A 24,796-nucleotide genomic window follows, 5' to 3' on the forward strand; every position below is an offset into this window, starting at 1 on the left:
TTGAACTGCTACAGTCCGTGTGTCATAGGTATGCCCCGCTACTGTTAGGGAAGGGGTTACATGACTTCAACATGCATTGCTACTTTTAACGATTGGTGAGAGTGACGCACGTTCGACCTATCCTATTCAATTTGAACAAACTGTCGAGACAAACACAATCCAATCTCTTCAAACCTTGGGGATAGCTGGGGCCAAATATTTGTGTGGGCTGGACAAAACCCAACCTGCTCAGTTTTGCACTTTGCGAATTACACGTCTGACCCATTTGTGACTTTGCCTGGGATTTCTGTTTTCTTGTTTCAGGATCAGGTTTGCAGTACATTTTGCGAGGCACGATGGAGCGTATGAGGAGCGTGGGTGCAGAGGTGGGCCGATTGGAAGGCCCATCTTGGTTCTCTGACATAACAGCTCCCAAAGTAGTTTAAAAGCCCCCTAAAACCTCAACCCTCACCCACCCCCATGCCACCTCAGATCTTCCATTTTCAGTTCTCATGAGCCATGCAAGAACAATAGGAGTTATTTTAAAATCACTGAATTCAAACACAGCATCATTGACACTAGAAAGAAGAAAAAATTACTCCAGTGTAAAAAAACAATGTAACCCTTTAAGTGTCTATTAGGTTTGTAAACAAACAAGAAACCACATCAAAGGAATATTCTGTTATTATGGCCTCTTAAAAGTGTCTATTAATCTTGATCCCAGGATCATCTTCAAGGACCATATGCTGAGTTGAAGCCATTTTAAGCTTTTGAAACGGAGCCAAACATTCATAATAGCTACAACTTGTCATGACAAAAACTTTGTCACATTGCCTGAAACTGACAGAACAGAAAAATCAATGAAATGGGAGCAAGTGCAGAGAATTTTTTTCAACTTTCAAAGTGTTTTTTTTAAACAGCCAGAGCTGGAAGTCTATTTCAATCACAGCACAAAACATGACAGCGGAGGCTGACAGGACATTTTTGTACATTTTTAATTCATTATGTCACTTTTGACAATTGGAAAAGGACTTTAATACTTGACAACAATTACACAGGCTGGTCAATGTAAGGGTCAACTTACCTTTGCAGGACAGCTCCTTATGATGAATCACTGCATTAAAAACACATCTACAATACGATACAACATCTAACAGTGACATTTGAAGTTGTCAAATCATTTTACACTTACCTGTCAGATTGTTCCTGACTCCTCAGCAAGCTTCCCCCCCTTGTCACAATCTCTCCAAGCTGACTTTTTTTTTTTAGAAAAGGGCTTTCAGAACCCCACAACAGCACAAGACAATGGCACGCGAGAGGAAATGCAATTTTCCCGTGGTCTTCACAATGGGCACCCCCAACCTCAGAAGGGCTTTGTGTGCATCTTTACGCCAGGCCTTGCTGCCCTACGAACAGGTCACACGGAAATGCTATGGGGTCTGGAAGGCAGAGGAAAATTGTCTTTCCTCCAAAAAAAAACTAAGTGCAGCGTTCTGCGCCCCGATTCCCAATCAGGTCCCTGATGCTCATTTTAAAGCTTTTTGGTTCTAGGGCAAAGTTTGAACTGGAGGTTGGGCTTCACAGTTCTTTTAGAGAACTTAATCAGGTTAAATGTCACTTACAAACATCTGGAGGCAGGAAGGAGCGCAACAGCCTGTCAGGTTATGTTAGGCAGGGGCTAGTTTTATTCAATGAACCACATAGCATTGTCCTCTTAGCATCATCTATGGGTACTCGACTGTGGATTTTGAGACAGTCACCAGTTTTAGTATATAATACATGGATGATCTGAGACATTGGAAGTAGGATCCATTACCAGACATTGAGCCCAGGGTAGTGAATTGCACAGTGCAGCCAGATCATTAGGTGTCTCTAAACAGAATTTTAATTGTATCAGAGATGGATTTTGTTGGATATTGATGAGATAAGAAGCAACAAGGGCAGGGCTTGTTCATCTTGGAGGAAGTGCAAGTGGATTAACAGCATGACTACCACCTGGGTGCGAAGAGATGAGATGAAAGGTCATTGACCTGAAACATTAACTCTGCTCCTCTCTCCACAGGTGCTGTCAGACCTGCTGAGTATTTTCAGCATTACTGGTCTTTATTTATGAAGAAATTATACCCAAGTACGCAAGAAATTAGGAGCTGGAATTGACCATTTAGCCCTTTGAGCCTGCTCCACCACTCAACAAGATCACGGGTGATCATTTACCTTCAATTCCACCTTCCCGCAATATCCTCATATCTCTTAACCTCCATAAATCTGCTGACCTCGATCTTGAACATAATCAGCAATTAAGCATCCTCGGCTCTCGGAGTAGAGAATTCCAAAGGCTCACAGCCCTCTGAGTGAAGAAACTGCTCCTCATCTCAGTCCTAAATGGCCGACCCCTTATTCTGAGACTGTGGCCCTATGTTCTACATTCCACAGACTGGGGAAACATTTTCTCAGAATCTACCCTGTCAAGTTCCTTAAGAATGTTATATGTTTCAATTAGATCATCTCCCATCCTTCTAAGCTTCAGGGAATTTTGGCCTAATTTACTCAACCTCATGGGACAATCCCCTCATCCCAGTTACCAGTTTAGTGAACCTTCATTGCAGCCCCTCTAAGGCAAGTAAGTTCTTCAAATCATAACAACTGCTTTCAAATCAAAAAATGAATATAAGCCTTTACACTGATAAAAATAATTGTGTTACAGACTTTCCTTATTTGTTTTTCTGATAAACAACTGAACTGTGCAGACCAGGAATATTCTCATCTGTGCTATTAGCTGAGTGCAGTTCCAAGTGCAACTGGCTATAGTGTTCTGGCTTAGGGAAGGTAAAAAGTGACCATTTTGAATTACTTTCTGGCAGACATCTGCATTGTAACTGTACCTACCACATGGACTGCAGTGGTACAAGACTGTGGCGCTCCATCAACTGATCAAGGGCAATTAAGAACAGACATTAAGTATTGTCAATTGGGCAATTAAAAATGGGCAAATGCTAACACCTCTCAAGGACAAATTTATTAAAAAAAACAGGCACAAACATGCACATATGGATAATGAGATTCTCCAGTTGAATAGTTGTGCACACTGTCAAGGCTAACAGATGTAAATAGAGGAAATTTGAGTGAGGTATCAGAACATGTGCAGCACCTTTGGAGACATGGAAGCAGCACCAGCAGGAGAGAAAAAAAATTTGGCAGAATCTAACCACTAATGAAGAAAAAACAAACATTGTGCTGGTTTTAAACTACAAAGTTTATTGATATGCAAGAGAAAATGGAAATGTAGTAGCATGTTACAGTTTATCAGGAAACAGGATAAAGTGTATACTTAAACAACAGACACAAACTCTACATTATTCATTGTATAAATGGAGCATGTTCAAGTGCCTTTATAAGAACACTGAGCTGCTTTCAAAATATCCTGGTCATTGAAATATCTTGAAGTGCTCAAGAGTGAAAATTGCATTGTTTGGTGTAAGGCAAGTTTTTGTGGGGGAGGGAGGGGGGAAAATAGACTCATTACATCTTCAAATAGCATGATCGTGTAAGTGGTTAAAACCATGTTGATATTTTCATATCTATAAAAAATTCATTTAGCACAAAGAAAATATTTGATTGCTAGCAAAATAAATAATCCAAACCAAAACTCAGCAAAGAATAGACATGCTATCCCCATGGAAATATACTGAGCATCACTCGGGTATCGGTCGAAGACAAAGGAAGCAGCAATTTATAAGCTTGATGAGTAATGTGGAAAATAAGCAGCATTGGTATTTCTTTAAAAAAAAACCTGGTTCAAGTATTAACTCAAATTCAGTATCGCTTCTCAAATTTTGAAGCACTGCTGATTGATTTAGTCACTATGACGGAATTACACTGATGTGGTTGCTAACTGGATTCTGAGAAATATACATTTTTATTTTACAGCTTGGAAATAAGAGGAAGGCCATCATACATATCTGCTTTTAATTTAAACCAATCAGACACTTTCTGAAGCATGCCCTTCTCCTGACTAAGTATCTGAGCAGCCTTCCTGAGCTTGGGTTCATTCCGTTCAAGGTATCGGGTCCCATCCATTTGCAACTGATTTAGCTTCTCCTTACGGTTTTCATCCAACACTACATCCTCACTCAGGAAAGGATTGAACCTGAAGTAGGTGTCAGGAGGCAGAAGTGCATCAAGCATAGTATGAACTTCTGAAATCAATGTTTAAAAGAAAAAGAAACTGCTCAGGAATTGTTAAAAATAAATGAGGCAGATAAGTATATATAAATAAATGAGGTATATATGGGAAAGTTGAAGGCAGTTGTGAACATTGTATTACCTTATATACATCACCTTTCAATGTTCAAGTTGTGGATTCAAAGTGAGGGAGACAAGTTGATGGTAGAACCTGCATACTTGATGGCTGGGCTTGATGAGCTAAATGAACTTGCGTCAGGTTTTAAGAAAGAATGTTTTACACTGCAAGCACTTTCAGCGTGAATGCCTCTTAGGCCAAGCCTAGCACACATCAAAGGCTACTTTTTCAACAACACACTAACCTTAGCATCACAAGTATCTTGCTGTGAAAGTGCAGCATTCCTGTTTCCTACAACTCTCATGACATCTAAGCGTGATTTTAGTGCTAAGTTGTACAGCATTTTGAGCTATGAACTGACACCCACCATGAACTGGGTTGAAACTGCCAAGGCTAATTACATGTAAAACCTTTATCAGAACCTCTCTCTCCACCAGTCTGGGTTGAATTCAAAACAGCTTTTAGAGGTAAAAGAAGAGGATTCTAACCCACTGTGGCACCACGTCTTGTTCATATCCCACTCACAACTAACTTCCGAAGGGCATGGTGTTTAAATGGGCAAGTCCTGCTGTTGATTTTCAAGCTCGCAACTCTGTTGAAATGAGTACTTCAGACTTCTCATAGGGCAGCTAGAGTTGGGTGCATGCTGCAATTTATTTAAAAGTCTCTGTTGTTGAGGACTTTGAGTTGGTGAGGAGGGAAGAGAAATAGAAAAATTGTTTCCGGCTGACACCCTTGCGTCCATGGCAGAGACAATAGTCAGGGATACATATGAATGCATGAGGCAACTAGATGTGTTGATTTATTGAATGTTGCAGTGTCAGCCAATCTAATCTTCAAGAGAAGAGGTGAGTGCCGCTGGAGAGGCAGGCAAGTGTGGAAAGCCAGTGCAATTAGCGTGTGTCAATTTGGAAAGTCTCAAATTATTCGCCAGGGACCCATAATACAGGTGGAACGTTCTATTTATTTAAAAATTTGAAATATTATACGTGAAAATCTTGTATCTTTTTGATACAGCTGGGGAATAATGAAAGATCATCATTGTCCTAAAGTCTAAAATTTACAAGCAGTTACAATTGTGCTGGGTGACCCCAGCAGTTTATTAGCAGCTAATTTATTTCAAATTGCCCCTTTATAGCAATGATCTCGAGGAGCAGTGAGGTCAGGCCAAGTAACAAGCGCAATGTCCCAACAATGTTCCAGACTCCAAACTAACCATGAGCAATGAAAAATGCAACAGTGTGCATTAAATCCATTATTACAGCCATACTCTATTTTTGCTCACAAGAAGAGAGAATGCTGCTTATTCATATCATCATCAGATCAATGCAGCACTGCTTCAATAGATGAGCCTAAAAGATTTTAATGGACTTACCCTCCTGTTTCAACTTGAATCATCAGGTGAACACTGGGGAGGTGGTGGCATCGTCCAGTACTAGACTAGTAATGCAGAGACCCAGGGTAAAGCTCTGGGGACCCGGATTTGAATCTCACCACAGCAAATGGTGGAATTTGAATGAGGACCATGAAACGATTGTCGTAAAAACCCATCTGGTTCACTCATCCCCTTCAGAGAAAGGGATCTGCTGACCTTACCTGGTCTGGCCTACATGTGACCCCAGACGCACAGCAATGTGGTTGAATCTTAGATGCCCTCTGAAATAGCCTAGCACTCAGTTGTATCAAACTACTCCAGGAAAATTGGATAAGGAATGAAACCGGATGGACCACCCAGCACTGAAAACGTCAATGGCAACTCAGCCCTGTGGACCCTACCAAGTTCTCCTTACTAACACCGGGGGCGGGGGGGGGGGGGGGGGGGGGGGGGGGGGGGGGGGTGGTCTTGTGCAAAAATTGGGAGAGCTGTCTCACAGACTAGTCAAGCAACAGCCTGACATAGTCTTCCTCACGGAATCATACCTTACAGATAATGTCCCAGACACCACCATCACCATCCCTGGGCATGTCCTGTCCCACTGGCATGACAAGAGGTGGCAGCACAGTGGTGTACAGTTAGGAGGCAGTTGAGCTGGGAGTCCTCAATATTGATGCTGGACCCTATGAAGTCTCATGAGATCAGGTCAAACATGGGCAAAGAAACCTCTTCTTATAATAAGATCAGATATGATTTGGCCAGAGTGGATTGGGAGCAGCTAATTTTAGGTAAATCTGCATCAGAGCAGTGGGATTCATTCAAGGAGGAAATAGGGAGAGTACAGGGCCAACATATTCCAGTAAAGATAAAGGATGGGACCAATAAATCCAGGGAACTCTGGATGTCGAGGGATATACAGGATTGGATAAAGAGAAAAAGGGAGGCTTATGGCAGATATCGAGAGCTTAAAACAGCAGAAGCTTGAGAGGAGTATAGAATATGTAGGGGGGAACTTAAAAAGTAAATTAGAGCAAAAAGGAGGCATGAAAAAACATTGGCAGATAAAATAAAGGAAAATCCAAAGTTATTTTACAAGTACATTAAGAGTAAGAGGATAACTAGGGAAAGAGTAGGACCCATTAAGGACCATAGCAGTAATGTGCGTGTGGAGCCGGAAGACGTAGGTAGGGTTCTAAATGAATACTTTGTGTCGGTGTTCACAAGTGAGATGGACAACGTGGGTATGGAAATCAGGCAGAAGGACTGTGGTATAATTAAATAAATTAGCAGAAAGGGAGGAGGTTCTAAGTGGTCCAGCAGGCTTAAAAGTGGATAAATCTCCAGGCCTGGATGAAATGTATCCTAGGTTGTTGAGTAAGGCAAGGGAGGAGATAGCAGGGGCGCTGCCAATAATTTTCAATACCTCTCTGGCCACAGGAGACGTGTCTGAGGACTGGAGGACAGCCAATGTGGTACCGTTATTCAAGAAGGGAGGAAGGGATAAACGAGGGAACTACAGGCCAGTCAGGTTAACCTCAGTGGTGGGGAAACTATTGGAAGCAATTCTGAGAAACAGAATTAATCTACACTTGAAGAGGCAGGGATTAATCAAGGACAGTCAGCATGGTTTTGTTAAGGGGAGGTCATGTCTGACCAATTTTATTGAATTTTTCGGTGAGGTGACCAGGTGTGTAGATGGGGGCAATGCATTTGACGTGGTCTACTTGGACCTCAGCAAGGCTTTTGATAAGGTACTGCATGGAAGACTGATAACGAAAGTAAGAGCCCATGGGATCCAAGGCAATTTGGCAAATTGGATCCAGAATTGGTTGAGTGGCAGGAAGCAGAAGGTGATGGTCGAGGGGTGGTTTTGTGACTGGATGCTTGTGTCCAGTGGAGTTCCACAGGGATCGGTGTTGGGTCCCTTGCTGTTTGTGGTATATATAAATGATTTAGACTTGAATGTAGGAGGGTTGATCAGTAAGTTCGCGGATGACACGAAAATTGGTGGGGTGGTAAATAGCGAAGGGGATAGCCTTAGATTACAGGAGGATATAGACGGGCTGGTCAGATGGGCTGATCAGTGGCAAATGGAATTTAATCCGGATAAGTGAGAGGTGATGCATTTGAGCAGGACAAACAAGGCATGGGAATACACGATGAATGGTAGGAACCTGGGAAGTACAGAGGATCAGAGGGACCTTGGTGTGCATGTCCACCGGCCCCTTAAGGTAACGGGACAGGTCGATAAGGTAGTTAAGAAGGCATATGGGATACTTGCCTTTATTAGCCGAGGCACTGAATTTAAGAGCAGGGAGGCTATGCTGGAACTGTATAAAATGCTGGTTAGACCACAGCTAGAGTATTGCGTGCAGTTCTGGAATCCGCATTATAGGAAGGATGTGATTGCACTAGAGAGGGTGCAGAGGAGATTTACCAGGATGTTGCCTGGGCTGGAGAGGTTTAGTTATGAGGAGAGATTGGATAGACTGGGGTTATTTTCCCTGGAGCAGAGGAGATTGAGGGGTGACATGATTGAGGTGTATAAAATTATGAGGAGCATAGATAGGGTAGACAGGAAGGAACTTTTCCCCTTGGTGGAGGGATCAATAACCAGGGGGCATAGATTTAAGGTGAGGGGCAGGAGGTTTAGAGGGGATGTGAGGAAGAATTTTTTCACCCAGAGGGTGGTGGGAATCTGGAACTCACTGCCTGAAAGGATGGTAGAGGCAGAAACCCTCATAACATTTAAGAAGTATTTGGATGCCATGGCATACAAGGCTATGAGTTTCATGCTGGAAAATCGGATTCGAATAGTTTTGCACTTGTTTGGCTGGCGCAGACTTGATGGGCAGAAGGGCCTTTTTCTGTGCTCTAGACCTCTATGATTCTATGACCTACGAATGATAACTGAAATTATAAATTATGTTCTGCAGTTTATATTACTGTGGAGAATGTATTTGTTGATTGCCAAGAATACTTTTTCATCTGAATCATTTTATCAAGAGCGGTATACGTGACTTAGGACACGTCATTGCAGCCTGGGTTTTCGGGAGTTGGAAAAATTCCCGGCTCCACCTGTCTGTGTAGGGAGAAAGTGCCAGCAAGGGCGGGTTTTCATTGTTTAGGGGTGGGGATGCGAGTGTGGCGGGTGCGGGCTGGATCCAGCAAGAAATTCGGAAGCAGCAACAGGAACTGCCCAGGCGGACTGCTTCAAAGGCCTGCCTCAATGCTGTGGGACTTTGTCTCAGTTAAAATGAAAATTGAAAGGTCCTCCAGCCCTCACCCCTCACACACTCCCCATGCCACCTCATGTCACCTACCCACCCACTACCATTCCCCTATCCACCTCATGTCCCTATTCCAAGGTATGTCCCTCCACCTACTCTCCATGGCTTCTCATGCCCTTATGCCAAAATTTTTTTTAAAGCATTTTAAAAAACCACAGTCATTCATTCATCCAGGTGTTTCAACAGACTAATGGATTTCTGGGCTCTCAGCCAACCTTTATTGCATAATCTTGGCTGAGAGCCCAGGCATCCATTAGACTACTCAAACAGCTGAGCCCCCAGAGAAAACATTGCTGCTTGATAGCTATGGATCTCTGATCTCTGCTGTCAATTTCACAATTTTTATTTACACAAGGTTAAGAGATTTCAAATGTTTGCAGTTTTAGCTATTGAAACTTTAAAAGGCTTTGATTATTGATACTTTTATTGCCCTGCAGTATAAAGGACTTTTTTTTTAAGCATAGTGGAAAGTTGTGAATGAATGACTTTTTTTTTAAAAAAGCTTTTTGTTTTATACATCCCATCATTATTATAGGGTTCATTGGTTCTATATAGTGTATAGTGGGTCATTGGGCATGGAAATGCAACAGCTTAGCAAAGGAGGCATGAGGGGCCAGAGGGATTGTTTGGTGGGGTATACACTGGCATGGGGGGGACAAGAGGAGGACCTTTGAATTTACCTTTTAAAATGTCCCCTCATGCAGACTATGGTTCATAACTCCTCCGAGTGAACCACAACTTATTGAAAACCTGGCCCAATTCCATGAAAATTGCAGAGGGCTAGGACAGGCCTATCCTGACAATGGAGCCTACCAGCTCAGGAGTGCTGGGTGCAGGATTTTGACCACACCCTTAAAAAGCACTCCCGAGAAATCAGGAACTCCAGGAATGGGGTCGGGAAACCCGGAATCGGGTCCTGGCCACCATACTTAAAGGGACCCCAAGTCATCCCAACTTGATGGAAATCTAGCCCTAGGATTCTGCTTTGATAAAGTATGACTCAATGCATGGATCTCAACTGAATTGCATTAAACAATTTTAAAGACTATTATTATTGTATTTACGATTCTAGGCTAGATTATATTGTTCCTGATGGATGACGTTACTACAAATACTGATGAAAGTTCACAACTGGAAAATCCACTCTTGCTGAGGAAATTAGAAACTTTAGTGATTACCAGGACAAAAAGTAGAATGCCATTTGTACAAATGGCAGTCCATTTTGAAGCACAACTTCTAAACTAAAGTCACCCCTGCAAGCAGCTGACATTTCTACCACTTCAACAGCCAGTTATTAATGTTGAATCGATGTTATTACTTTGTGATTATTGATATTTGTGTTGCATTAGAGGGGTGGTTTACAGTGCCATTTGGTATTTTGTTTGAAGCCTGGGAAAAATGAATTCAAAATATCACAAAATATCCCTCAGCAGAGCTCACTGAACAACTCTCAGTAGACGTAAATTCCAGTGATAAAGATTTGATTGTCTCTCACCAACTTTACTTATTGTATCAAACAGGGTCTCAATTAGCTGCTATTTAATACCAAAAACTATAGGATGATTTATGTTTAAACAGTACCAGTTTTAGACAACTCATCAGATATAGCTGAAGCTTTTGTAGCATATGGAAGTGTACTCAGCTCTCAAAAATAAAACCAAAAATAAATGGAGGCAGGCACTGGTTTAAGGGGGGGCTGGTTCACTCAATTGGCTAGATGGTTTGCGTATTGCTCAGAGTAATGGCACAAGTGTGGGTTCGATTCCTGTTCTGGCCGAGGTAAACTTGGGGGCTGCCTCCTCACCCTGCCACTGTCAGTAGATGGCTTTGGCAAACCACCACTGACGCAAAACTGTCAAGAAAACAACTCAGGATGAAGCATCAGCAGATAATCAGCCAAGTACATGCCTTTAGGCAGAACACGCATGATATGACATTAGTTTAAGGCAGGTGTATCCAACAAACTAGCCTACCTCATGCCTATTTCTGCTTATCTTTCTCATTGGCTCGTCTTCCCTGCTTGAATTTTTGCGGACTGGAAGTTTCAAAAGGCTACTTATTGGCAGAGTTGCCTCATTGATGGATCAATCCTAAATTAGAACACTAAGGTGTCCTATTGTCAGGAACTTCTGACAGATGCAAGTTAACTAGAACAATTATTTAAAGTTTGTGTATAGCTTATGAGGCCTCTGTAATTTGCAAAGGCAAACACATGGACAATACTTGGTTTATGGTACATTATATGGGATTAAAAAAAGAGACCTTTTCTTTTTAAAAGATAAATGCCTCTGGTATAATACAGCATTTACAGGGCTCCAAAACGGCTTATCACAAGGAAGCAGGATTGGATACTACACTTGAAAGGATTTTTTAAAATTCAAAACTTATTGAATTTATTCCATTGAAGGTTAAGCTTCAAAATGTCTGAAAGAGGGAAAAACCTGTCCAATCTTAAAACGCGATTAATGGTGGGCCTTTCATCAAGAATGGTTGCGTGCATCATAGTTTGTATTCAATGCATATTTATCACATTTAATCATGAACGTTGTCATTAATCACCTCTGGCTAAGTTATATCTAAACAGGTCCAAGTGAAGTCTGCAGTTTGAAAGTCCACAAGTTTGGATTTAATCATAGCAATATGTTCACAGCTTGAGCATATAAATGCACAGTTTTTCAGTAACCATGCACATTTTAGCAGCTCTACATTTTTAATATTTGTCACCGACAATCGCCAAATCCATTATTTTATTTTTGAACTGCTTCAAAACTCATTCATTTTATTTTATCTGATCTTTCATAGCAATAACCAATGTTAATTCTACATCAGGACAGTGCAAATTCAGAATATGGGAGCTCAGCTGTGGCCAAGAAAATCTGTTATTGCAGTTATCTTACGATAACTAACCTTCTGTATCTGTGGCACTGCTAATTACATTAGTCAGCTTTGCTTTGAGGCTTGTGTAGGTCACATTATTTTTCCCCAGCGTTTCGTAGCGTCCTGTTCCAAGAGAGATTACACACTGAAATGGTGTGTTTGGCCATAGACGTTTGCACTCATGTATGGCCAATGCACAGGGGTTGTTAATGAGCAAGCCGCCATCCTATAGGGGAGAAAAACAAATCGATTATTTAACTATATTGGCAACAAGACAACCACTTCAATACTCTGCTGGATGTTTACCAAATTCTCCTTTTCTGAAGACATAAACTTTGTAGAGTTACAATTCCACTGGTGAAACAGGGTGAAATAGCTACTTTTTGCCAGTGAGCGCTGGTAGATTGTGAACATCAAAGCCAAGTCCAAATTGTCTACTCCACTTCCATGGATACTTTTCAGTGACAATCATTAGATAGCCAACAGAGAAGGAAACTTTGGCTGATTTCCATCTTTCTTTTCATCCCACACCTTGTTCAGTGACCAGAGAACAATTACAGCCTCCACTCTCATGCCCTGTTGGGATTAACTGATTCAACATAATGGAAATCAAACATGGGACTTGTCATTCCAAGGCTCAGTTTTGGGTTGCCTTTTTTAATTAAGTCACATTTTCAAATAAATATTATCAAAAATTCTTTAAAACACACACTGGCAAGTGAAAAAAAAACTGGAAACAGGCTTAAATCACCTTCTTGTTTTTCCGATTGAAAAATCAAGGTGAAAGGCTAAAGCCCATACTGCAAAACACCCAGACTGAGAAAGGTAACAAGTCAGTCAGCAATGATAAAGTGATGTTAAACTTGGTTTGTAAATGGTTTCTGGTACAATATGTTTTTGGCTGGAGAATAAAACCTTACTTTAAAAATTGGTACTAAAGGGTGTTGAATCATAGAATGATACAGCACAGAATAGTTAAAGCTTTAGAATTGTAGTCATGCAAGGCACATTGACAATACAACAAAAACAACAACAACTTGTATTTACCGAGCACCTTTAATGCAATAAAGCAATCCAAAACAGTTCACAGGAGCAGTATCAAACAAAATTTGGCACATAAGGAAGTGTTAGAGCAGGTGAAGAGAGGTATCTATTATGGAGCATTTTAAAAAGTGGAGAGAAGGGAAAAAGGGTTGAGTGGCTGAAAGAGAAAATACCAGAGCCTAGGGTCCAGGCAGCTGAAAACCAATGGTGGAGGGATTAAATTGGAGATACACAAGGCCAGAACTAGAGAAGCGCAGAGATCTCAGAGGGTTGTAGGGCCAGAGTTGGTTAGAGATAGGGAGGGGCAAGGCCATGAAGGGATTGGTAAACAAAGGTGACCATTTTAAAATTGAGGCGTTTCCTGATTGGAAGTCAATGCAGATCAGTGATCACAGGGGTGATGGATGAAAAGGACTTGATGCGAGGCCAGTCAGGAGAGCAGTGGAGTACTTAGGTCTAGAAGTAACAAAGGTATGGATGAGGGTTTCAACAGATGAGCCAAAGCAGGAGCAGAGATCGACAATGTTATGGAAATGAAAGTAGGTGGACTTGGTCATTTTAGGATCAAAAATAATGCCAAGGTTATGAATAGTTTAGTTCAGCCGCAGACAGTGACCAGGGTTGATGCATGAGAGGGGAACTTGTGGCAGGTAACCAAAGAAAATATTGTTGCTCAATGACCCTAAGGGGTCCACTGAATTATATAAATCTCTGTTGAGGATAGACCAAAATGAAACACTTTACCTCTCCCCATCATGTCTGAAGCACATAAATATCTAAAACATAATATTCTTCGATTTGTCTATTTTTTCTTATAAAAAGTACAAGGAGTTTGTCACATATACAGTATGTGATCATGTTTCTTCATCTCCTTCTTGAAATGATCTCCACAAAAAACGATAATCATGATCACAATTAAATTCACCTTTCCAGTGAAGGTTTTAGAAAACACTGCTAAAATTTCAACTCAGAAGTCTCAGGCAAAGTCAATTCCTGATACTTTAAGAAATATTTATTCAGTAGCTTTGTTTTGTTGACAAAGCACATTTCAAGTGTGGCTCTAACTTAAAAAAGTCAAAATCAATTATCTCCCTCTTCATAATTTTCCTTTTCTATACCCCATTCCTCAGAAAGGAAGAGAAGCAAAATTGGTCCCAGTTAATTCTTTGTATAATTGTTTGTGAAGAGATATGCATGAGGGTTTCAGATATAAAAAGCCAAAACCCATTAACAATTTGCTGTCAATTTGCCCAATAGGCCTACATTTTGCAGGCTGCCAGCTTGGCTCAATGCATAGCATTGAGTCAGAAGGTTGTGGATTCAAAACTGTTATCTGGGCTACATTTCAGTGCTGAGTGAGAGCACCATAGGGACTGTCTTTTGAATTGGATATTAAGTGGAGACTCCTCGCATCCTTGAAATTACTGTTCACTCAACCACCAATTCAAAGCAGTTGCTTACAACTTACCTACATAGCAGTTACTGTATATAGAAAGCAATTCACTAGTTGCAACAAACTTGGAATACTCTGGAACTATGATAAGGAGGCACCAGATAAATGCTATCTAACATTTGATCCAAAATTAAGATGCTAATTTACTTACTTTAACAGTGACACAGAGGAAGAGTTTGTGCTAAAAGCAAAAAACTGCGGATGCTGGAAATCCAAAACAAAAACAAAAATACCTGGAAAAACTCAGCAGGTCTGGCAGCATCTGCGGAGAGGAGCACAGTTAACGTTTCGAGTCCGCATGACTCTTCAACAGAAGAGTTTGTGCCACCCATTAGACACCTCAAACAGCTTCATCAGAGATGAAAAAATATCAGGAATTGTTTTTTTTATTAAAAAATATTTATTCAGTAGCTTTGTTTTGTTGTCAAAGCGCATCAGTTTAGGAAGCATTAGTTTCTTTTACTTCCAATTTAACTTTTCAAATAAAAAAATGAAAGATGGAAGTCACTCAAAAGGTAATGTGTAATTAAAAAGTTGCTAAAAACACACATACAAGTCAAAAACATGAAATCCTAGATATGTAAATGACAAGATTAACTTGTCTTTCAATCTAACACAAAAGCAAAATACTGTGGATACTGGAAATGCAAAATAAAAATGGAAAATTCTGGAAATACTCAGCAGCTCTGGCATACATCTGTGGAGAAAGAAACAGAGTTATAAATTTCAAGTCAAAAACTCTTCATCTGAACTCTTCATTTTGACCTGAAAACTTTATGCTTGTCTCTCTACCATTGCTGCCTGACCTGCTATTTCCAGCATTTTCTATCTTTCAATCTCTTTTTCTAGTTGGAAACAATTCAATTCTGTCCACTGACTCCACTGTCAGGGGTTCATGTTATCTAACTTATAAACTTCATTCAATATAGTCTCAGCTTTTTTTTCGGGAGGAAGGGAAAACAGTTAATAATAAATGTGGTTAACATTCATCAAATTGAGGATGATTAGTTAGGGGGAAAAGGACCATTATCACTTTTTACATCAAGTATTAACATCTCGGCACATCAGGTCAGCTGTAGCCCCATGGAAAAGCTATTTTCCCTTTACCCCCAAATTAAGTTTTTGCCTCATGCTGAGGCTGCATCAGTAAGACACTTCCATTTTCCATATTGGCTTTTCTAGCCTTTTTAAGAAAGGCCAATTGAGGCCAAACAGTGGGAAGTTACAGATGGTTTTATGCCACTCGACTAGATTGAAACTTACATAATTCACGAGGGACCTTTTTGACTGTGAAAGAAGAAAATGTTCCCTTCATCTCATTAACCCAAGTTGGATTCAAACCCAGCTCCAAGTAGTGAAAAGCTAATGTTTTAATTAGCATTCTAACCAAACACTTACTTTCTACAAGAGACGTCATTAAAAAAAAATCATATATTTAAAAATATCCACTGTAAAACTATAGAAAACCTGTAAATTAGGGACAGCCAAGGGCCTTGGATCAGGTGTCCTTACTTTCATAATGGTCATTTTAGGTACAGTATAGGCTATAATAAAGGATTGGTTATATCTCCTGCAGCCTTCCATTTTTTCCTCCCTCACCCGCAATTGTGCTTAATTCTGGAGCCATGTCAGTGGGGTAGGGTTTCAGTTCATTGTTGTCCCAGAGTCCTTCTCCACTGAGGGAAGGGTGTCCTGATTCTGGAATCTGCTACTTACACAGCCTGTAAAGAACGAGATGGCTGTTGTAGAACTGGGGTGCCTGGCAGATCCCAGCCAAACTGGAAGTTGGGGGATTGATGGGAAGAGAGATTAAAATATTGTAGATCTCAATTCAGAGCCCACTCTCCTCATGTGCTGCAGCTACTAATGTTTGAGGTGGGTGTTGCGCTGTTAGCTGTTCATCTGTACTTCATGTTTTGGTGGAGTAGCGTTGCCTATTCTAGTTAGAGACATTCCTAGAAGTTTGCTCGTGTGATATTCTGACCTTGTAATGTTGGGTCACACGACACCATTTCTAACTTGCGAGTGTCTCTGGTTTCAAATGTAAAGGGTTAACTCTAACGCTAGCTCCTGAGCATGTATTATGTAATAATGATGTCACACAGAAGAGAACAAGGAAAATCTGGGAGGTGAGCAATGGCTTGGTCCTAATGCTTTGCAACCCTGTACATAGTTATGTAAACAAAGGTTACTTTGAAAAAGGATCTTTGCCTCCAGCCAGAACTCTTGCTTAGAGTAAGACACCAACATCATCCAAGATGACCCAACAATAACAGATGGTGGGTGGCAGTAGTTACGGGACCCACAGAAAAGCAGTGTAAAACGGCAGGAAACAGCCTTTGGGAGAAGCCCAGCAGCAGAGAAGAGAGGTTGAAGGACTTCAAGAGCTACCCGGTCATCAGACTAGAGAGGGAAACCACAAGGACAGCCCAGCGACTAACACAGAAAGCAAGGTGGGAAATGGGAACCTCAACCCAAGGTGAGCAATAACTTCGACCCTACTTCTCCCAGGATCATTCCAGAATGTAAAGGGCCCCAGAAAGGCTCAGCAATGACAAAACTGGAAAAAAGCATTTCACTCGTTATCAAAACGCTTCAGGTCTCATGAGTACAGCTAAGAAAGACCAGGTAAGTGCCTTGTTATGCACCGTCAGTATTACCGCAGATGACGCGCTGGCCAGGCAGAGGAGTGAATGAGGAGGCAACCTCCCACGAGGATGTCATCAGAGCCTTTGACTCTGTTTTTAGTCTTCATTGAAACAACACAGAGTGGGCAAAATTCAAATGTCGAAATCAAAGCCTAGGTGAAGGCATTGATTCCTTCTTAAATGATCTCTGTTGTTTGGCTGACAATTGTGAGTACAGTATGTTAAAAAATTATTTAATAAGAGACTAAATAGTCGCTGGTGTTTTGGAAGAAACCCTGTCAGACTTTATACAATCTAGAAGATTTGACGCTAAGCAAAACAGGCTAGGCAGGCTCAAGTGCTAAAGCAAAACTGAATGTGAGGGGTGAGCGTGAAATCGCATGGGGAAAGCTGTTTAAAACCAATTTATTGGCTGCAAAACTAAAAGCGCATCACAGCATCAACCAGGGAAACACAGTGAAAGAATACCACCATTTTGCAATGTCCCTGCTGTGACAGGAAGAAGGTCCACAGGTGCGAACAATGTCCCACCCGAACTGCAGAATGCAGCAAAATCAGTCATTTTAAAACAATGTCTCATCCAAAAACGCCCCTGTTTGCAAAGCAAAAAGAAAAATCTTTTAAAGGAAGCTCTATACAAGTAGTACAGGAACCAGGCAGCCAGGAAATAATTTTTCTCAGTGAAATCAAAGGGAACAAAAGCCAATACTGGCGCGCTAACATTGAAGTCAACGGACATCATACAGAATTTAAATTGAATATAGGAGCTAGAGTCTCAGTTCTGTCTGATGGAGTTAAGAGGCTGCCAAAGATTGCTCTGCAACCTTCACCAATCCAACTTCAAGGTCCAGGAGGAATCAAGCTAAAAGTTAAAGGTTAGCTTAATGTAACATTAAGGTATGAAGACAGAAAATTCTCATAGACATGGCATGTCATTCAGAAACAGGAATGCTCCTTGTTAAGCAGGAAAGCCTGTTTAGGTCTGAGCTTAATCCTTAAAGTTGCAGAAGTCAATGACCAAGAACACAAAAATGAATTTAGAAGAGAATTTCGAAAAGTCTCAGGGGCTTGGGAAAATTGAACACTGTGTACCACATCACACCAAAGGCAGATGCAAAACCCATTTGTCTGTTTCCTCCTAGGAAGGTCCCACAACCACTTCTAAAATTGCTAAGAGGTGAGATTGAGGCAATACTTTAACAAGGGGTTATTTCACCAGTTACAAAACCAACCAGGTGGTGTTTTGGTATGGTACCAGTTCCAAAACCAGATGGATCCATCAGAATCTGTGTTGACCTGAAGAAATTAAACAAGGTGGTAGAACCAGAGATACACCCAATGGCATCTATAGACGAGAACCTTGCAAAACCCACAAAGAGTACAATCTTTACTAAGCTTTACGCAAACACCAGACTCTGGCAGTTACCGTTGGATCAGGAATCTAAAGTGATCTTCATAACACCTTTTGGAGGTTACTGTTTCAACCATCTACCTTTTGGCATCATGTCCATACTGGAGATTTTCCAAGGGATGATGTCCAACATACTAGAAGGTATTGAGGGAGGGAGGGAGGGAGGTGTAGTGCTATTGTCACTGGACTAGTAATCCAGAGACCCAGGATAATGCCCTGGGGACCTGGGTTTGAATTCCACCATGGCAGGTGATGAAATTTGAATTCAGCAAAAAAAAACTGGAATTAAAAGTGATGACCATGAAACCATTGTTGATAATCATAAAAACCGATCTGGTTCACTAATGTCCTCTAGGGAAGGAAATTTGCCATCCCACATGTGACTCCAGCCAGTTGACTCAACTGCCCTCTGAAATGACCTAGCAAGCCACTCAGTTCTCAAGGGCAACTGGGGATGGGCAATAAACGCTGGCCTAGTCAGCGACGCCTCCATCCCATGAATGAATAAAAAAAATGCCACATGGACAACGATTTAATCCATGGCTCAAAGAACGAAAATGACATAACAGTAAGAGAAGTATTAAAAACACTGCATGACATTGGGTTAACACTTGAATGAGAAAGGTGAGTTTTCAACACCCACAATAAAATTCTTGGGCCATGTTATCCAGGAAACAGGAATCACTGCAGACCCACAGAAGGCAAAAGCCTAAGAGAATATCTGCTGGCTAGTAATATCACTGAACTCCAAAGGTAACCAACTGAGAAAATTCCTACCCCACCTAGCTCAAATAAACAAGCCTCTAAGGCATCTTCTGAGGCAGGACCAGGTGCTCTCAATGTTTTGGTCTCCAACTGCGTCGCCTGTGCATCAACAACAACAATCATTTGAACGAATCAAAAAGATGTTGATATCTTCGGAGATCATACCTCACTATGATCCCGAACTTCCAACTAACGTAGCAGCAGATGTGTCAGCAACAGGATTGAGAGCAATTTTGTTCCAGATTCCGTATAATGGGACAAGACAACCTGTCTATCATGCATCGAGGTCCTTAATCAAAATCGAACAGCGCTGTGCCATGATAGAGAAAGCAGCACTTGCAGTGACTTGGGCATGTGAAAAATTTATGACAACATCTTAGCCTACAGTTCAAGATCAAGACTGATCACAAACCGCTGGTAACTTTACTGAATACAGAGGAAATTGCAAAGATGCTACCCCGAATCCAGAGATTCAGATTGAGGCTGATGCAATACAATACTATTACAGAGTGTGCAGAGGGAAAATACCAAACTACTGCTGACACTCTGATGCAGATTAGCACCCCTACCCAGAACAAGATGATAAAAAATTCATAGAGGCTTTCACGACCTTAGCCACACAATATGTGTTAGCAACAGCACGAAAGTTGCAAGAATTTCAGGAGGCTCAAATGTAAGATGAGGAATGTGTGTCGTTTCACCTTGATGGATGCCCAGAGTTATGTTCCCAGTAACCCCATCCTGAGGCAGTATTTTGAACAACATTGCCACATCAGCATCATTGACGACCTCTTGGTCTATGATGAGTGGTTGGTGATCCCACAAGCTCTCCGCCTGGAGGTCCACCAGAAGATTCACCAGGGACATCTTGGTATTACCAAGTGTCAGGCCAGGGTGCAACAATCCGTGTGATGGCTAGGTATCTCAGGCTCTTTCGATGTTTTGGTTTCCAACTGCGTCGCCTTTGCAATTTGCAGGCCGGAACAGAAAGAACCAATTCTTCCCTCCTCTTTTCCATCCAGGCCATGAGAATGCTTTGGTATGGACCTACTCGAATTCAAAGGGAAAATGTTTCTCATCGTTATGGATTATTATTTCCATTAGATTGAAGTGCAAAATGGGCTCACCTCCGAAACTGTTATAGCCTCTCTGAAGAGGATATTTTCCATGCACGGCATTCCGGATATTGTCATCTCTGAAATGGGCCACAATTCGCCAACAAGTGCTTCCAATCCTTCACAACGTCATATGGATTTGTCCACATCACAAGTTGACCCTCAAACCAATGGAGAGGCCAAGACAGGGGTACCTACCATTAAAGGCTTCCTTAGGAGAAACTAAGATTTTAAGTTAGTCCTGCTTAGCTACCGTTCTACACCACTGCAGAACGGTTTCGCCCCCCAATGTGCGCTTTTTATGGGCTGCTGGCTGGGAACCCAACTTCCTTCACTTCCTCATACATTAATGCCAAGTGCCACAGTAGATTACCATGGCTGTGTCCAACACAAGGAAGGAGGTAATAGAGCAGACCAAGCCCCCACTTTCAACCAATGACACAGGGCTCACGACCTGCCCACACTCGAAAGGGGAGAGATGGTGTGAATTAGGGAACAGCAGTGAGAAGGTACCATAAGGGAGAGGTTGCAACAACCAAGATCATATCTTGCCCAGACAGGAACCGGTATTATCAGAACCAACAGGATGAACAAGAAGGCATTAGCCGGATGAACTACACACCCTGATCCTCAGGAGAAAACTACAACTACCGAACCAATAACAATGGAAACAAGAAACAACGACACTCAGAGAATGAGTTTGGAGCAAAATGATCCTTAACAATCTCAAAAAGAACTCCATAAACATTCAGGGAGATTGGTGAAACCAGAACAAAGATAATCCCTGTAAAAACAGAGACTTTATGGGGAGGTGTAGGAGGATGTGTAGAGAGCATATAGAGATAAGACTTGGTGGAGGAGGGGGTAGATGTAAACGGTTAACTCACACTACTCAAACAATAGCTACTAAACTACTAAGGAGCTATATAATGATATCACATAGAGGGGAATCTGAGAGACAAACTGTGGCTCGGTCCTAGTGCTTTATAATCCTGTACATAGTTAAGTATGTAGATAAAGGTCGCTTTTACCAAGAGATCTGGCTGGAGACAAAGATCCTTTTTCTAAGCAAGACACCCAACATCTTCTAAGGTGACCCAACAATAACAGATCATGTGTGGTTTGTATCTATCATAACACAAGTTATATAGGACCGTCAGTAACTGTCCATTCTTTAGAGGTGTCAGTTTGTACAGGTTTAATAAAAACAAGCTACAGCGAAAAGTGTGACAACTTATTATGTGCATGCATAATATTGCCAGCATTCTGAGAATTCATTGTCAAAGGTTGCTGGATAGCCTGCCAAGCACCTCAAAACTCCATTGATTGTGGTAGTTAGAAATATGTTCGAGTACTTCAAGTAGTAGTTTCTTTAACCATAAGAGCTGCTTACAATACATTAAAGTAGCCTTATGAATAATCAATGTATGCTTTGTTGCATTAATTATTAATTTTGTAGATCGAGTTTATTATAGTTCCGAGGTACCTGCAGATCTATATGTATGCATTTTTACACTTATGGTTTGCTTGCCAATTAACTGTCACCTAAAACTAATTAAGGTACAGGAAATGTTAAGGTCAAAAATGTGACAAAGATGACAGCAGGACTTCATTTAAAAGTAACATGGACTATAAAGTGCTCATGACTCTAGCAAATGATCTGTAACATGGACTGATTAATGATGCCAAAGAATGAGTTTGGTGCTTACTGACACAAGCCTACAATTCATACATAAAAAAGAATGCATGATATAATCTAATCAAAAAAAATGCCAGTTGTGACAAATTACAAAGAAAAAGCCTAAATGATTTTCAATCAGGTGTAAAGTATTACTGCACAAGGAATGGAAACCATTGTTTTACAATGAACCCAATTTAAAGCATATCCTTTACCTATAGGACAAATATTGAAAAAAAAACAGAAAGAACCCAACATATATATATTTTCTCATACCACTTTCTTTCTCCAAGTGCAAAAAATTTTAAATCTCTTCTAACCAAACTATAAATAACTAACTTGTAGTGTACAAAGTAGAATGATGAATCTAGAGACTTCCTGCATAAACATATTATGATCTGTCCATCATACATGCTCAGATGCTAAACCTATTAAATCTGCAGTATTAATCCTGATAGCAGAACTATCAATTCCCTTTGTTCTATAAAGCATTTTAAATAAAAATGAAGATGCACAATGTAGGGAGACTCTAGTTAAAAAAAACACAGACAGAGAAAAAAGAGATAAGAATAAATCCAGGAAATTAGACAAGGAAACAAAAATGACTTCTATGCATCTGTAAACGAGTCATGGTTCTTCATCTGAAAAAAAGTGATCTAATTTTCTGATGCCACTACTCCATCCACACATTTATCTTTACATTCTAGATGCTACCAGTCCCTCTGGATAATTCATGCAATTTCTGTTTTCATTCAAGAAACCTTCTGTAAAAATATTTGCAAATGCACTGTTTTACAGAACCTACTGTTTTCAACGTATTATTATTCCTAGTCTCTCTGTTTGTCACTGGATGCATAGAATAAGCAACCTACCAAAGTCAGAATGCAAACATGCACTTGATATCACAAATAAATGGTTAATTTTCTCTTTGATGCTGAAAGCTCCTACTATATGAGAGCGCTTATTAATGGAACTTGCCAACTACAGGATAATTTATTACATGTTTCTAGATTAAATTATTCAGGAGATTAATCATTCCATGTTAGTTAATCTATCAAAAATTGAGCTGCATTGCAATAATGTTCATTTCTAAGAGAGGAAGAAAAATCATTGTTTAGTTGGCAACAGCTTCCAAATAGGGAACATTTGATCAGTAATATAAACCATTTAGAGCTTTCTTATTTAAACTTCAACTTCTATTTCTCTTTTCCTTTTTGAGCTTTTTCTTACTCTCAGCTACTACTGCCAACTTTCAGTTAAGATAACTGGTGAGCAGGAGTCTGTCTCCAGTGCAACGACAGCTTCACAAAGAAAGCTGGTCAGAATGGTCCTCTACTCTCTTCCACAAAGTGATATCGCTGACAAACCATGGACAGAACTGACCATAGTTTAAACAAACTTTTAAAACATGCGTGCTTCACCTTAAAAAAACCAGTTCAATTCCTCATGTACATATAAGCATAGAGGTTCAACCAAATCCTCAAAGGGATTAAGGAGGTCATCAGATTCACCTGTCTAGGGTCAAGGAAGACTACATGCCATAAGTATGTTTCAAGGGTACTGTTTTCTATCTTTTCTCCTGTATTTACTGCTTAGTAACACATTACTTTTTTGTCATTTTGGGTGACCCACTTAAACAGAATCTCAGTTTTCTACTGGACATATATTAGATGGGAATTTTATGATCACACATTACAGTGTAACAGAAAGCAAAAGAGAGGCTTCAATTTTTCTATGACTGGATGGCAAACTTTAAATGTTGCTGGCTCAAAAATTACATTGATCAATGTTGTTGCTGAAAAATGCATTCTTACAAGTGGTATATAGGTCTTCATCTATGTCCTCAAGTACTTCAAGTCATGGAATTTGCTGAGAAGCTTGATTACAAGCAATGATACCCAAGCTGAATTTCCAATGAATGGTGTCTGAGGCTTGAGAGGCTAAGCCCTCCCTTGAGCTTGTAGGCATATTAGAAATATTTGCAGCTGTTTACCTACCCATTGGAACCCTGCTATGCAGTTGTCAAGATCGTGGAATAGTCAAGGTCCATGACCCAAGTAAATGAGTTGAAGCAGCATGTTCCATCATATTACTTGCCCATCCAAGGTATTATATTGGTATTCTGCCCCACCTTATGAGCTGGGGAGAAATTCTTCTTGTACAGTGTCATGTAGAATTTACCACTGCATCTGGGTGCCTGAAATATATTTTCATAGATATGCAACTGCTTAGGAATTGCTCTGCAGATTAATTCTGCATATCTGACTGAATCATTAATTGCCGAATAATTTGCAGTTTACTAAAGAATTCAGCAGCTATTAAATGAAAAAAAAATCAAGTGCAAGTACATCTGAAATAAAGACAGAAAATGCTAGAAATACTCAGATGGCAGCATCTGTAGAGAGAGAAACAGAGTTCACATTTCAGGCTGTTGACCTTCTTCAGAAGAGGTTTTGATGAAGACAGGAAAGTCTGAACTTCCTGAAACACTGGTGCTCAGTCATGTCTAGAAAGCTGATCCTCTGCCTGTACACCTGGCGCTAGGGGTATTTATGAGCTAGAACTCTGTGCTCATCCCCATTGTCCTGCGGGGCGGCAGACAGTTCAGGAGAAGTCTGCTGCTGTTCTTCCTCCAAGATAGAGGTGCATAATTGTTGCTCATGCTGCTGTGCACATTGACAACTGAGAATTGCAGATCAAAGGCAAAAAGAAATTCCAAGAAATGACCTCCAAAGTATTGGAAATCATCTCCAAATAAGTAAAAGCACAATCTCAGAACAAGTTTTGTTCGCAAAAGCCTTTCACTTAGGCAAGGAAGCAGGTATTAGATCTCAGTATATATAGCCTGCCAATTGCTCGGC

The 24,796-nt window shown here is 40.7% G+C and overlaps 1 protein-coding gene across 1 annotated transcript in view; it reads right to left on the bottom strand.

Moving 5' to 3' along the window:
• Window positions 1-3,214: 3,214 nt before the first annotated feature.
• The window catches only part of pnpla8 (patatin-like phospholipase domain containing 8), a 71,759-nt gene continuing 50,177 nt past the window's right edge, over window positions 3,215-24,796 (bottom strand). Inside the window, exons 9-10 of the mRNA XM_078568479.1 lie at window positions 11,852-12,047; window positions 3,215-4,175 (exon numbers count right to left, since the gene is read on the bottom strand). Of these exons, the coding sequence (XP_078424605.1) occupies window positions 3,901-4,175; window positions 11,852-12,047 (471 nt within the window). The 3' untranslated portion in view covers window positions 3,215-3,900. The remainder of the gene's footprint in view (window positions 4,176-11,851; window positions 12,048-24,796) is intronic.

The sequence above is a fragment of the Cetorhinus maximus genome, chromosome 22 (genome assembly GCF_964194155.1).
Source record: "Cetorhinus maximus chromosome 22, sCetMax3.hap1.1, whole genome shotgun sequence".
In the NCBI taxonomy this organism is placed as follows: Eukaryota; Metazoa; Chordata; class Chondrichthyes; order Lamniformes; family Cetorhinidae; genus Cetorhinus; species Cetorhinus maximus.